At 43.8% G+C, this 16,267-nt stretch overlaps 1 protein-coding gene across 1 annotated transcript in view; it reads right to left on the reverse strand.

Annotated features, from left to right (window-relative positions):
• Nucleotides 1–13,224, reverse strand: part of CDH2 (cadherin 2) — a gene marked incomplete at both ends in the record, with an annotated part of 205,978 nt that extends 192,754 nt beyond the window's left edge. The window contains one exon of the mRNA XM_080919693.1: nucleotides 13,165–13,224. Coding sequence (XP_080775819.1) covers nucleotides 13,165–13,224 — 60 coding nt within the window. The remainder of the gene's footprint in view (nucleotides 1–13,164) is intronic.
• Nucleotides 13,225–16,267: the final 3,043 nt, after the last annotated feature.

A 16,267-nucleotide genomic window follows, 5' to 3' on the forward strand; every position in this document is an offset into this window, starting at 1 on the left:
CTTTTCAAAGGTCTCCCTCTTACTTTCATGTTCTCCCACATCCCTCTCTCTCTCTCTCTCTCTCTCTCTCTCTCTCTCTCTCTCTCTCTCTCTCTCTCTCTCTCGTGTGTGTGTGTGTGTGTGTGTGTGTGTGTGTGAGAGAGAGAGAGAGAGAGAGAGAGAGAGAGAGTCTGCTTTCTTTCAAATGTAGGTTATAAATTCAAGTCTTCACACTTGTGTGTTTAACCTGGAATATCTATAGAAGTCAGAAAACTATAAAGGGGCCATGGAGAAGGAAGAAGGGATTTATGGAAGGCAGGGTAATAGAATGCAGGCATTGAAGGTAGAAAGGAGAAAAACTGTGGGGGGGCATATAGTTAGGAAAAGGAATGAGAAGGGCAGAAAGGAAGTGAAGAAGGCACCAAGGGTATGAAAAGCCACATGAAGATCTATGCCCTTATATAAATTTATTTTTAAAAAGAACTTGGATACAAGTATCCCCTGCGGGAGGAAGAATGCACACCCCAGAAGACATACATAGGTTATTAAATAGCAACCCCAGTATCAGACATGGATGTATCCCCGTGAACTGCTGGCCAGGGAAATCCCAGAGGTCCCTGAACAATGCAATCCATTGTAACTGGCCTTTGCTGTCTACCTGAATTTGATAGTTAAGTTTAACCCCATGGCTGAGGACACAGAGCATACTGTGGTTACAGATGGAGAATTCAAGCTAGAAATGGCCCAAAGCTCTCTTTGCTGGTTCTGCAAGGCACTGTGCAGGCGGCTGGAGGAAGAAACGTCATTGTTAGCCTTATCCAACTGTGAAACCTTCCAGCTAAAAATGATGACCATCTTGGCATGCTGTGATGACCACACGTACTATAGCAGTGGGGGAACCAACAGCTTTCTGGCTGAATTTAAGGCATGATTTGTAAAAGCCATCTCACGCCTAGTGCTGTGAACCCGGACAGTAACCCAGGGCTAGGGAGAGCTCCCTCCGACAGAACTACTGTTGTCTGCTAAACGGACATGATATCAAATTTTCTTCTAAATACTTATCATTACCCACAGATCAGATCAGCCCTCGGCTCTCCTCAGATAAGTTCCTTTTCAGCACGGATAATGCCAGACTCAAAACTGGTCAAACTTCAGAAAACAAGTGACTTGCAGTGCTAGGTCTTAAAGATGACACCTATGCCACATCCCTCTCCTCAGCAAGGCATAGGGGACAGAGAAGGGCCAAGGCTGAGGGAAGAATATGAGCACCAGACTGAGGAGGGAGGCTGAGAAAGTGTCTTCTGGATGTGAGAGCGCCTGTGTGCTCACTTGCTGTCTGTCACTATGGTTACCCACACGAGATTTGCCTTTTCAACATTTAAAGAAGTGAAAAGGGCTCAGGGGATCCCACTCTCCTTTATGGGCTAAGGACAGAGGTCCCAGGGGTGGGACAAGGTGGCTCTCTCTTCAGTGATGAAGCCACAGATACTCCGTACCTGCTCCAGTTGCTTATGTAGACTGATCATTCTTAACCACTGAGCCACAGAGCCACTCAGGGCTACCAACTCAGTATAAGCTTATATTTAATGAAGAAAGCACTTCTATCCAGAGGGTTCAACAAAGGAAGAAAAATATATTATCATACATATGTATGCTTTATGAATATGTGTATGTGTATGTAAATCTTGGAAAAACAGCACAACCACATTACTTCATATTGCACTTGAATATAAGCCCCGGTGCAGTATGATATTATGATATTGACACTACATATCTTGACACAGCAGCCAAAGAGAAACAGTTATATGTGTACACATTTTAATTATGAAGTGCCAAGGTTTAGGAAGATAAGGACCTAAACTCTTGAAAATGTTCACTATCAATACAAATAAATTACTAAAAACAAACTCGCCATTTTCCAAAAAGTCTTTATTTTCCACCCTAAAATTTTATAAGCAATCTGTTGAGTGCACTTACACTTAGATATGCCACTGTCCTCCTTTCAAATACAGATCCATCATGAAGGCTTCTAAACAAAATAACTCATAAATGCAATCACAGCTTCATCTACATGGAAATGAATTGTAAATCAATCCAATGGCTATGCTATTCTGTCTGCAACGTTCTTACTTACCTACCAGAGAAGACAGAGAAGCACACACTGCATGTGAATAATTACTTTTATGGTTAAAAGAGCCCTTTGGGGAGTCTGGGTTTTGGGGAGTTGTTCATTTTTGTTTTTTTTTTTTTAAAGACAAACTTCTCTGTGTATTCCTGGCTGTTGTGGAACTCAGAGATAGATCTGCCTGCCTCTGCCTCCCAAGCCCTGGGATTAAAGGCGTTTACCACTGCCGGCCAGCTGAATGCAATCTTTTTATCACAATGAAATAAATGACAGAGCTGGTAAGCTAGCTCAGTGAGTGAAATGTCTGATGAGGAAGTATGAATGCCTTCATCTGATACTCAGAACTGAGTAACAGAAGCAGGGTATATGAAATGCTGGGGCCGGGATGAAAACACAGGCAGGTCCCTGGGACTCTCTGGCCAGCTTCTGAACACTTTATCAGTTGAAGGCCAAGGAGAGACCCTGACTTAAGAAACAAGATACACAGTGCCCAAGGAATGACAGCTGAGGATACCCTCTGGGTACCACACAGACACAGCTGCACATCCAGTTACACTTACACATTCAAATTCCACTCTGCACCTGTAAGAAGAAAATTAAATTAGAGTTTCCCTCCTGACCAAAACCAACCAAACAAAAGAGACATAATTTGAGGTCTCAGGGAGTGGCTAGGCTAGAGGTAAGGACAGGTGGTGGGGAGGTGTTGGGAATGGTGTGTTTCTCCCTGTCAGCTCAACTCTTTAAACACAGTTACATAAACACCACAGGTTAAAGTCCACCCAAATACACTCTGGACAGCTGAAAACGAACCCTGTAGGGCACAACAAAGCCCTCTGTGTAAGCTTTTTCAAATCAAAAATGAACGTAAAAACTGAGCAGAGGGCCTTGCTTAAAGTAGGTCGTTGGTAAGCCTGGAGAAGATATTAAGAACCATCCCTAAAAAGATTAGGATCTGCTTCTGCAGGAAACGTGCTCAGAAGGGTGGTTCTTTGGTTCTCTATTCCTTTTCAGAAAAGCAGAGAGGAAACCGTAAGTCACAATATTCCACTACAATGACCATGACTGATTACCAGGACCACAGGCACAGAGATCCAAATAGTGGAGCCACAAAAGGTGTTAGTGGACTGACACCACAAACGCTAAACGCCCTTTCGCTGCAACGCAACAATCAGCTGTCTGTGATCCATTTTTACCATCCTTGACCTATTGCTACAGCTATGTTTGTGAGACTTCCGTACTTCTGTGGCTGTCCTAAATGTAAATAATAAAAATACTGGGGTGGCTCGGGCCAGGACATGGACATCCTGAGTCCAGGATAATAAGGTAAAAGAGATCAGAGCCGAGTGCTCTAAAAGGTACAAGAAAAAGTAAGGAGCAGCTATGTTGTTTCTTATCAGGCAAACAGTTGCCACTGGGGGACAGTTAGAATTGGGGTGGCTGTGAGCGGAACTACTAGTGCAGTTGCTGCTACTATTCCAGCACTCTCTAGCCAGCATACCACCCAGGAAGACTTACACAATGTTTCTCAACTGTTCATCAAGACCCCCAGAGGGTCACATATCCTGCCTATAAGATATTTACATTATGATTCATAACTGTAGCAAATTTACAGATATGACCTGGCAAGAAAGAGTTTTATGGTTGGGGTTCATCACAACATGAGAAACTTTATTAAAGGGTTACAACGTTAGGAAGGTGGACGACCATTGATTTAGCAGAGTATACATGTATATGAGTGTTTGTGTGTGTGTGTGTGTGTGTGTGTGTGTGTGTAATATGGATTTCAAATTCCATACCATATAAAGAATCAAGCTATCAAGAGGCAATCTGATAATGCTGGCTTCAAGTACCTTCTAGAACAGAGCCACAGGGATTATTAGCTCGGGGCAGTATTTTGCTGCACAAAGTATACTTTTCCTTATTTCCTGGCCCAGAAAACAATAAGAAATGAACATAAGGTTTTTATGTCATCCAGTTAAGCCAACATGAGGCAAAAAATTAAAGTGGTCATTGTAAGTTAACGATTTATATTAATCAGAATTGGATAACTTTCCTTTTGTACTTAATAAAATTAACGGCTTTTTAATCCTTTATCTCAGGTATTTTTTAATAGCTTCCCACCAACAAATAAAGAAGGTTAGAGAAGATTACAGAAAAGTCAGGTATTTCCATTTACCCACAAGTGCCCATTTCACAGGTAAAATATTTATAGGTTTTCTCAATAGAAAACAGCATATTCCCTTTAAAATGCTTACAGGAACTTGTCCGAGCCACACCATTGAGATTTGTGTGCATATATATATATATATATATATATATATATGTATATATATATATATATGTAATTAAAAGTATTCAAACATGGAAAGTTACCCATTAGAATGGAGGTGTCCAGCCTCCACATGTATCTGCATGTTTGAAACACACATGACATTAGAATGAAAACATTCTCAAAATTTAGGTGTATCTTGGATTTAAGGTCATGATAAAAAAATAAAGGAGAAAGATAGTTTCCCAGAATGTCTATCTCTGGGCTTTGCAATATTGTTACGTTCCAAGATTGGCTCAAAAACATGTTTTGTGTACTTGTTAACATTTATTTGTTGAACAGCAACAATCTCAAAAAACTTTTTATAACTCATGAGACACTTGGCTAAGATTTCTTCTTACTACAGAAACGATATATAAAAAGAATGAAAATCTTAATTAAGCCTCACATTTTGGCATCAAATGCCAAAGAAGAGCAAAATATTTAAGGCTAAGATTAAATAGAGAGAATATAATATGGGAAGATGACTCAGTCAATAAAGTGCTTGTCATTCAAATATAAAGAGCTATGTTGGAACCCCACGAAGAGCATGTACCACACCCATACAACCCTAGTGTTGTAGAGGAAGTCGGGGTGGCCTGGGAGGGCAGACAGACTAGATAAATCGGCAAGCTCTAGAATTAACAGCAGTCCCTATCTCAAATAATCAGTAATACAGTAAAGAATCCCTGGAGAAAATAGCTAATATGGTCCTCTGGCCTCCATACATATCTGCATGCTTTTACACACATGCATCAATGGTTGTGTCCATGTGGTCCCTGCCTGTCCCCCACATACACACATGCACACACATACGTGCGCATGCCCTCACCCATGTACACATGTGCAAACTAAATGTGGAAACAGAATCAATCCCGTACATTAGGACTGAAATACTCCAATGTGATATTCAGTCCCAGTGTTATAAAAAAAGGGGCCCAGCCTGAGTCAAGTTCAGCCTTCTACAATAGACAGTTCTTACTCAAGTTCTGAAAAACTACTCATGCTTGCCTGAGTTTACCTCTAAAAGGAGAATAATATCACCTCTCCTGCAGGGTTACATAAATATTTTATACAGTTGTCCCTTACCTCTGAAATAAAATTTTCTAACTTTGAAAAATATTAAATACACTATTTGGTATTATGTGAATTTTTTTTGAAACTTTGCAAGTTAACTGCAAAGCCCGGTGTCACCCATTTTCTCTGGTCAGTGCACTTCTATGACATATTAGAGGAGCTTATCAGCCACTCTGCGGTCTGAAGCACACTAGGAAACACCCAGAGGCTGGAGAGTGGGACAGAAGAAAATGGCAATTGTAACAGCTCCTATGCAAGCCAAAAGAGTAAGAGTACAAAACTTGAAGCAACAGAAGGAAGCTGGGAAAAAAATCAAAATTTAGCTTAATGATGAAAAGAATTCATTGGTCGACAGTTCTCGTTCCAGAATCTCTGGAATCATAAATATTTCAAAGTATAAATCTTTCAACTTGCTTTCTGTTAGAAATGATTTCTTAATTCATCAAAACACTACAGAACTTCTTCTGAGGAGAGGAGATGGGAATGAGGAGGTGGGGGACATGAGGGATACATGGTTTAAAAGGTTTATAATCATTTTAAAGCTTCCCACAGGGAAGGGTTAAAACAGTAGTTTCAGTATATAATAGCAGGTAAGTACAATAGTAAGTAGTCTCTCTTTCTTTCTTTTCTATCTCTTCTCCAACCTTCTGCCCTTCCTTTCATCTTTTCTAGCACACACAGGCATATTCTGTTGAGAAGGAACACAGGGAACTGGATAGAGGGCTCAGTGGTTTGTAGCTCCGGAACTGCTCTTCCAGAAGACCTTAGTTTGATAGCCAGCACCCACAGGGTGTCTCACAATTGTCGGTATTTCTAGTTGTAGAAAGTCTGATGCCTTTGTCTGGCCTCCTTAAGTCCCAGGCACACACATACGTGTCTTCACAAACATACATGTAGGCAAACAACCCATTCTTCCAAAATTAAAAATGGACAAAAACAAAATAAAACAAAAACAAAACAAATAAGTAAAAACCTTAAGAATAGATCTTTGCAAATCTGAGTTGCTCTGTTCTAGCATTCCATAGTTACAATGGTGCTTTCTAAGTAGCTCAAGACATTTTAAACACATACAAGTTTTTCTCACTGGACTTTGGAAAACACAAGATGAATCACTTATTAATCAAGCAGTTAGAGTCCCAGACTTCCACCTCACTTTGGGGTCCACTCCTCCAACAGAACAAAGGGATGCTTAAAGTTCAAGCAGTTAGGAGAATGTAAGAAATATCCCAATGGTTCCTGCTAGTGTAACCTGTCAGGCACAGGTAACTCGGCACGATATGGTCCTACCAGGAGGTCAACGTGGATGTATCATTTTCTCCCTGTTAATCTGATAAAGCAGGAAACAAAGCCAGACTGGGAAGGAAAGGGCTTATTTGGCTTATGCTGCCATTTCACAAGGGAAGTCAGGGCAGGATCTCAAGGCAGGAACCTCAAGCAGGAACTGAAGCAGAAGCCATGGAGAATGCTGCCTTTTGGCTCGCTCAGTTGTCTTTGTAAGGACAACCCAGGACCACCTGCTCAGGGTAGCACTGTGCACAGTAGAGTGGGATCTCTCTCCAACGTCAATCATTAATCAAGAAACCCCCAACTGCAACCTTGCTGCTTATTTTGACAGCATCTTCTGTAGCTCTTCTAGGTCTTTGAACTACTTTAACCATCCCGAAGTTGCAAAGCTAAAATATTTTGTTCCACACAGAAGGAAATCTCAAATCTGTCCTTATATTACACCACAAGTTATTAAACTAGTTCTTACTGAAGGATATTGAAAGACTAAGTTACAATCCAGGCATTTTTAATAAAGTGCCTCAATATTTACCTTCAAGCATCATGCACATTGTGGTTGTGTCTTGAATACAGGAATAACCTGCAGAGAAAGAACCCAAGAGCTTTCTAGTCTCCAAGAGCTTTCTAATCCAAGGGCGGTGTTTTTAATGCTGGGGCTAACACTCGGTTCAATGGTTTTCAAGCAAACTGTTCTCTCAAAGCAAATGAGGACATACAAGTAATCGCTGTAATATTTGTCATATTTCTGCTTAAGTCTATTTTCCTCTCATAAATAGTTCACTTCTACCTTTAAAGTAGCATGGCGCTATCAGATATTCAAGCTTAAAAGGCAAGAGTATAAAGTATGAATGCCTGCTAAACTACCTTGTAGAATAATCCACTGTTAGTAGGGAACCCCGAAAATTCCCAAAAATGCCCCCGAGTATCCAAACATTTTTACATTTTAGGTTTAAAATTAAATTTATTTCCAAACAATTAAAAATGGAGCACGGTTGAAGTGATTTTTAAGCAATTCCGAGAGTCACAAAAGTGGAAAAGTCCTTAGCAACCAATCAACCCAACCAGGCCCAGGACAGTAGAGTTGAGGTAAATAAGATCACAAGAGCTTATAGTGAATAGACTGCATCTAGCAGATTAGATCCCCAGGCTTCCTGATCTCCACACAAGCTCTTGCCTTTGACACTACACATGAGTAGCTTATGTGTACATGACACAATAATCCTCATGATGGTTTAAATCAGTATTGATACAAAGTAATAAAACTACTCACTGTCACTTGATGTCAAACTGCACCTAACACAGAAGGAAATGCCCTTCTATATATGAGATCTCTATATGTGATATATATATACATGTGTGTACATATACATACATGTTATATATCAGCATCTCTGTACGTATGTATATGCATATACACAACCCAAGGACTAAGGACTTAGAATGTCGTGGGTGCATTTGAAAGATCACGTGAGAAAGTATCCTGAATAGTAAAGAATAAACTGAGCAGCAGGGACTGAAGAGATTAAAAGCATTGGTGGTTCTTCCAGAGGACCAGGGTTCATTTCCCAGCACTCGCAACTGTCTGTAGCTCCAGGACTAGGGGATTTGACACCCTCACACAGACACACATGCAGGCAAACCACCAATGTACACCAATAAATAAATAATAAATAACTGATAAGTGAATAAATGATATTAAAATCCTTAAAAGATTAAAGAAACTCCTTGATTTTTAAAAAGAAAAATGAAACTAAACAGGATTTATGTCTAATCTAATTTTTTTTTTTAAAAAACTCTGTTAAAATAAAAATTATCATTTTAAAACTTGTATCTTTCAAAAGATCTCATTTGGTTTCTGAATTCACCTTTTCCACTTAGCCTAAAGCTATCAATTTTGTATTACAGAATATAAATCTTATCAGAGTATTAACTTATGCAATTCTCTTCCCCAGTAAGACTGGGCTTAGTTAAAACATACAATATTAATTTAGTTAACATAATGCTCTGCTTTTGTCCAAATTAACAGATATTATCTTCAAAAAACTTAAAGCAAAAATAAAGTTCTAGTAGAAAAGCAGAGAGATATATGTTACAGATGATAACTTGGTGCAAATTATATTTCAACTCATAGTTCTTTACTTGGAAAATACTTAGGTTCTAGATGTTCTGATGGCAGATATAAAATACTTATTCAAACAAATCCAAATTCCAAATCTATCATATTTTTAAATGGTTGATAAAATTCTCTGCCAAATCTGAGCAGTTCTTAAACTTGATTACTTTTTGTATTTGAGCCAAAAGAACAAATTTGAATAATGTTAACTTGGGTAAGACTGTGAAGTGTGTACATAAACACCCCACTTCTTAAATAACAGCCCTGATTTCCTCTTAAAATCACTCTTCTAACTTGAGAAGCTCCCCATTGAAAACAGGATGGGTTTTGAGTCACTTAAGATTAGGAAAAGGCAGCAGCAGCATTTTAAAATGAGATTAAACACTGCCTTAAATCTCCACATTCTGCGATTAATAACCCCAAACCTTAATGAGGCACAACAGATTTATGGATTGCAAATTTTTAATAAAAAAAAAATCAAGGACAGTTTAGTACAATATACTGTCACCAATATGATGTGTTCCAGGAATATTTTGTAAAAATATAAACTAATGAAAATGCATTTCCTCTTGAACTTTTGGAGGGTTAGAAGAGACTTTCCCGAAAGTATTCCAGGAAAACATCACACTCTCTGTGTGCAATCTGAGCTTGAAATTAAGGCCTAAATGTGTGTCATGTGTGTTTTTAAAACTATGGCCATGAATATTTTAGGAGAGAGAAGGTCTTCCTTCAAATCACAATCAGGACATTTGGAATAGACCACCTCCTCCTGTTAGAACCTGATGTGCCCCAGGAAAAGGCAAAGAAAGGCAAAGTTAAGATGAGCGAAGTCTAACATGAATACCAATGAAAACGAGTCTCACTTTCACAAGAACTCAGCCTAACAGGGCACATAAAAATCAAATACTGAGAAGAAATCATTTTATACATAAAGTCATCACTGATTCCTGCATTTCCCACTTCCTGAAACAAAGCTTAGCTTTTAAGTGCTGAATATGAATTAACCATTGCAAAATCAGCACCTAATAGGTGGGTGAGAAATATTCACATTGCATGCAGCTCTTTTAAAGTCTTCATCCAGGGTTGAAACCACATGAGATCAAAGGAAGATTCTAGATTTCTGTTCACAACATTAAGGTACTGGCCTTGATTCTACATAAGGCAATCAAGTGCATTTAAATTAGAACAACAGCCCCTGCAATTAAATTGTGAACTAGAAAAACAAAACAGGTTCCTAATCTATTAATTGCTGGGTTGGTAATAACAGTAAAATTGATTTGCCCCCTAACAATCAGTCTACATAATGTTTGACGTACTTTACAAAGAATGCCAATCATAACTTTGTGAAATAATGCTTTACCCCTCAGCCACTGAAGTTTCATGTTCTTGTTTCATTTCATGTAAAAAAATTTGACACCTTCCATTGTAATGAAGGAGAAAAGGAAATCTTGTAAGGTGACTATCTTGTTATGTAAAATTAATCAGAATTACATAAATCTAGATAGAAGCCTAACTACATAAAGCCCAGGCAGGAGAAACATGCTATTCTGTGAGGAACCAAAGGTAGACTTCTCTCCACAGTCCTTGCTATGTAACTGGTCTGAAAAGATAAGGTTCCTCTGTAGTCACACTAATAGCCTGTCCCTTCTCTGTTCTAAAACCCTTGCTGCTTAGTCTGCACTGGAAAGGGGAAAAAAGCAACCGGAGACTTTTAATAGCAGATGACTGCAGAGGAGCCACGTTCACCTTGCAGATAGATCTGTGTCGTTCTGGAGTGCAAAGCCGACTTTTAGCTCAAAGTCACTGCTGATCTCTGTTGTACAATCTGCATGGCGCACTTAACCCTAAAACCCATGAGGCAAAACTGGAATGCCTGCCTCTAATGACCTTTCGGAACTCCTCAGTGTGACCGCACTAGTGGAGGGTAAGGTTGCTGCACACTCCGTGGTAAAGTTATAACCTCCCATTTTATGGTGGTTTATCAGTGTCAGCATCAGCACAAAGGCAATACGAAATAACATGCATTGGAAATATTAAGCAGATAGCCAATGTTTATGAGTGGTATTTTGATGCCTAAAGAAAAAAAGAACACCCAAAATTCACACCAGACAAGACAGAAGAGTGAAAGGAAAAAGATTCTCCATGCATTAATGACCAACACATGCCCCCAACTTCACTGATCAATATTCGATTAGAAATTACACTTACATCAAAGTTATTAACAAAATAATCATCTATAGCTGGCATTGAAGCAAAAGGATTCAGTGATGTATAAAAATCCTGCTTTGAAAAGTGAGCTCTTTTGATTTATGACATCTCTTTTGTTTAAAAAAGGAGAGAGAAAATACAACATACACAGGGTTTCTTAAGTTTGTCTTGTCTTCCCCTTAACTTCAAATACTGGAAGCAGAACTCTTCTTCTTCCCCTGCGGTCTAACCTCTTTCAAAAAGCCCATTTTAAAAAAGAAGAGACAATAAATGGAATGACAGGAGGTGAAGGAATGAGTGTGCGCTGGGAGAATAAAGGACGGTTTTATAACAGGAGGTACTTTTGTTAGCAAGTGACTGGCAGGTCTCCTCCAAGTTAGAAAGAATTCCATCCACTCTCCAACACTGCAGAGGCCAAAAACGCCTAGTCTAATAGTTCTGAAATCCCAGAGTCAGGAAAGCCTTGGGGGAGGGTGGAGAACTGGTGAGTGGGGGAAGGGGGAGAGAAAGACCAGCAGGAGAAGAACAAAAGGAGAAATCCAAGAAAGGGGAAGGGAACCAGAGGACCCGGGAGGCCTAGGACGTTGGGGAGAGCACGACCCCAGAGCACGGAGGCAAGCAGGGCAGGGCCACACGACGCAGCGCCGCGCACCATGGACAGGGCTAGACGCGGGCGCGGCCCACACCCCTCTAGAGGGCGGCGGGAGAAAGAGACCCCGTGCTGTTCCCGTCCTGCCTTGGTGACCGCAACACTCTCCAGTCCCGCGGCCCGGGTGCCAAGGCCCTGAGTGGGGAGTGGAGTGAACAGCACCATCTGTGCCCATTTCTCGCTTCCACTGCCTGTCGGGTGGCCCTTCGGAGCCTCGCCCGCACTTGGGGCTACCACCCTGAAGGCCACCCTCTTCTCTGGATGGGGGTGTGCACGGGACTCTGGGGCGGGCTTCCTTGCCACGCAGCGAGGGCGGACACACCCCTCTCCTGCAGCCTCCACCGGACCCCACCGCACGTGGGGACAGACCTGGGACCCCGCTTAGACCCCGCCCAGGGCCAGGGTCTCATCCAGAGCTGTGTGGTGTGGCCAATGAGAGCCGCAGAAGACCCGGACTGGGGTAGGAACATGCTTGGCCCGGAAGACTCGGGAAAGTTGGGCTGGGGTCCCGCGTCGCTGAGTGGCAAGAGAACTCGGGACCTGCGTGGAGCAGGTGCTTCCAGCCGTCGCCAAGCCCCAAAGTAGTCAAATGAAAAGGCTCGCTGGCGCTCTCCCGAGATGGGGAAAAGTGAGGGTGGCTCCAGGCAACAGCGTCCCCAGGACTCACGTAGGACAGAGGCTACCGTACAGGGAAAGGAATATATACATATGTGTATGGGCAAGTAATGGGGACTTCTCGCCAGGTCTAACCAAGGATCCGGGACCATGAGCGTGCTGAAGCGCCCGCCGGCCGACGCTCTTTGTGGCAGGGGACCAGACTTGCTTTCCAAGTGGGACCGACAATAGAATATTGCCAGAGCAAGAGAATTCAAAGGCCAGAAGGCTACTCTGAGCTGGGATGAAGACAATAGGACAGCGGCGCCCCTGCGCACCAGGAGGCGCGCGGGTACTGGAGCGGGGTGGGGTGGAGGCAAGTCCTGTAACTAAGACACCAGAGTGAGAATCCTAGTACAAACTCGCGACCCCTCCCTGAAGGAAAAAACAAAACAAACAAAAAAAATCGGATTAAAGTACAATATGAGGGGGCGAGAAGCACAGAAAACTACAAAACCTAGGAGTTCTTCTGCCTCATCCTTCTGCTGCTTGGGGACATCCCTCGAGCTCGCCTTGACCCAAAGGCGAAGCCAAGGAGACCCTGTGACCGAGGCTCGCCGGAGAAGGCGCGGTAGAGCAGCTGGCCAGGGAGCCTGGCCCGGGAGTCCGGCCCGAGCTTCAAGCCCGTGCAGTTTCTCGGCCGCACCGTGTGGCACCTCCCTTCCCGGGTGCTCAGCCCGGCCCCGCAGCGGCGCGGGGAACAAAGGGACCCGGCGCCGCACGCCCCACCCCGCTCGCAGCCCGACCCACCCGGGACCTCCGCTTACCTGAAGCAAGGCCGCCAGAAGCGGCAGCAGGGTCCGCGGCGCTCCCGCTATCCGGCACATGGAGGCGGAGAGGGGCCGAGCGAGGAGCCGGAGGCGGCGGCGGCAGCGGCGGCAGCAGCACCAACAGCAGCGCGGAGAAGGCTCCGGGCAGTGGCCACCCCTTCCCTTCCCCTCCCCTCCCCACCCCCTTCTCCGCTGCTCTGCGCTCCCCGCCAATGAGAGCGAGCTGGTAACAAATAGCGGGCCTCGGAGTCCGCCGGACTCGCACCAGGAGTAATAAAAGAGACGGGAGATCAAGGAGCTGGGGAGGGGGCGGGGAGAAGGGCGGGCGTGCGTGCGCGCCCAGCAGTGTGTGTGAGTGTGTGTGTGTGTGTGTGTGTGTGTGGTGTGTGTGCACGCGTGTGCGTGTGTGCGGGCCGCAGCGCAGGCGGCTGGGCTCCGGCCGAGAGTGCGGAGGCAGCCCAGGAGATGCGGCGGATGGAGGATACGGAGGTGGCGGCTGGGCGGGTGGCGCTCTCAGCTGCTCCCCCCACGCGAGCTTTCGAGCCCCCGCTTTTCCCTTCCCTGGGCGTCCTCGCTGGGGCCGAGCGGTGCGACAAAGCTTCCGGGGATAGAGCGCCTCCGGGGAAGGGCGCTCGCGGCCGTGCGCGTTGCACCCACAAAGGGCGACGGTCCCGCTGGCCAGGCCTCCGCGGCGTCCCCTTCCCTGTTTCCCGGCCACTTGGAGACTGTTCTCAGTCTGCGGCCGCGGGAGGGGTGTCACGAAGCGGGAGGACGCTGGGGGGGGGGGGGCTGCGGTGGCCGTGCTTCTCGCCACCCGCGCGCCTCGGCCCCGGCCGCCTGCTCCTCGCCACTCGCGCGCACCGCGAAGGGTCTCCACTGGCGCGCCCCGGGCGAGCTGCAGCCGCTCTCCCGCCTGGCCGCACGCGCCGCCCGGGCCTCCCGGTCCCCTCCCGCCGCCGCCGCCGCCCTCGCTCCCGCCTCCCTCCTCCCTAGCCTCCCGCCCGCGTCGCGGCCAATGGGAGGCCACCGAGCTGCGGAGGTAGCGGGCCGGATCCGCGGCAGCCACCCGCCCCCGCCCTGCCCAGCGCTCGGTTTTCCTTCTGCTGCAGCCCACGGGGGTCGCCGGAGGGACGGCTGGGCTCCGCCGAGCGCCGCCCAGCAGGTGGAGGGCTGCGGGAAATAAAAGTACTTGCGCAGGAACTTGCTTGTTGGCCGCCCCGGCCCTCTGTTATGTCCGCCGTGGGGAGTCGGTGGCGACTGAGAATAGGAGGGAGGAAGGGAAGGATATTTCCTTGGTAGCCTAAAGCTTGCGTTTCTGTTTTGTCATTCTTTACAGATAGATTATTTTTCCTGGCACTGCCAGACACAGCAAAGTAACAACACAAGCAGAGCCCATCCTAGCCATTGTTGTCTGAGCATCCTGCCGGCAGGGGAGCTCAGGCCGGGCTTCTCTTTGATGTTCTCACCTCTTCAGCCCCCCAGTCATTGCGGATGTACTGGAATGGCTCAAGTTTCTGTATTCTTGTTTTGTTTTCTTTGTCGCCCCCCTTGTCCCCCCCCCTCGTGGGAATTCGAGAGAGTGTGTGATTTTATTTGAAATCTCTGGATTTGTGTTTTTACCGGTTCATGGCGGTAGTTCTAAGCAAACATTTGCAGGGACTTTGATACTCTCTCCTGCCGCACTCCGCAGCAATTAAAAATAAAATAAACAGAAGTATAGTGAAAATAAGATCAGAAAGATAAAATGACTGCTGCAGATTCACACCAGATTAAGGATTTTTGCTTCCTTTGAAACAGGAACTTAGAAGTGTAAAACTTTACAAGTTTGGGTGACACGCATTTTGTGGAATGTTAGGGTTGGAGAGCTCTTGATTTTTTTCCCCCAAGGTAATAAACATATACCTTTGTTGTTCTTCCTACAACGTTGGTTTTGTAGAGGTATTGGGGGGGGGGGCTTCTTTTGTTTGCCTTAGCGGTAAATAAACAATCTGTTTTATATAAGCATATCAACACATTTGAGGTTAATTAACTTATTTGCAGGAAATGAACCTAATCTGTCATGACTTCTTACTCAGCTTTGGGCAACTGAAATATTAACATTTGAATCCGAGTTCCAAGACACTGATCATTTAAGAATTTGACAATGAACCTGAAAAAAATTGGATGCTAATTTCTTTGACATAACCGATGAAGCTTTTAATAATGTACGTTTGCTAGCTGGGCTTTTAAATTTTTAATATTAATTGGAAGGCTTATTCAATTTTAATTAAAACATAATATTGCAAATCAATTTTATGACACTAAATTTTTTCGGGATTTTTCTTACCAAAAAAAAAAAAAAATAAGAAAGGTTATGTTAATTAAATTTCAAAGATGAGATGAAGGGCTTGGGCTAAAAATAATTAGGACAGTTTGTTCTTTTCCCTTCTTCTAAATGTTATTACCATAGGATTGCTAACAGCAGTACTGTTATCTTCACAATAGCATGTTTATACATTTTATTTTCAGGGAGTCTCTCTCTCTCTCATAAGAGATGTCAGTTAGGGAAATAGCTCCCATCTCCACACCCAGTGATTAAACTTTATCCTGGCCATGGGATCTTCCTGCATCCTTTCCTTAGTAGTAGTGGTGATTAATGTTTATTATCATTCTTATGAAAGGTACAAAGAACTTTACCTTGGTAGTATCATTTGAGTATTGCTTTAAACATCACAGCCCCTATAAATTAAGCTTTTATAAGATTCCCAAATCTGCTTTTGAGAAGCTGCCATGTAGGTCTCTTTCTCTGGGTCCAACAGTTTTGTTTCATTTAATTTTTTTTTATCACTTGAATAAGCACTTCAAGATCTAATTTGCATGCTTGTCACTTTTTAGTAGTTGTGAATTGCATTGGATTCTTGCCTGACTTTAATCTGATCACCTGATCAGGTAAGCCATTTTAATTGGTCTCTGATTGCAGGAAGGAATAGCCTGGTCTAATATGTTGCTGAGGATGTCATGCATGTTATAATGCTAATAAAGTCATTCTAGTATTAACTGTTATATGTATCTATAATACTGTACTTACAATTGTCCAACAGGTCTAGTTCCTCTTATGCCA

This window comes from Micromys minutus, assembly GCF_963924665.1.
Source record: "Micromys minutus genome assembly, chromosome: 8".
In the NCBI taxonomy this organism is placed as follows: Eukaryota; Metazoa; Chordata; class Mammalia; order Rodentia; family Muridae; genus Micromys; species Micromys minutus.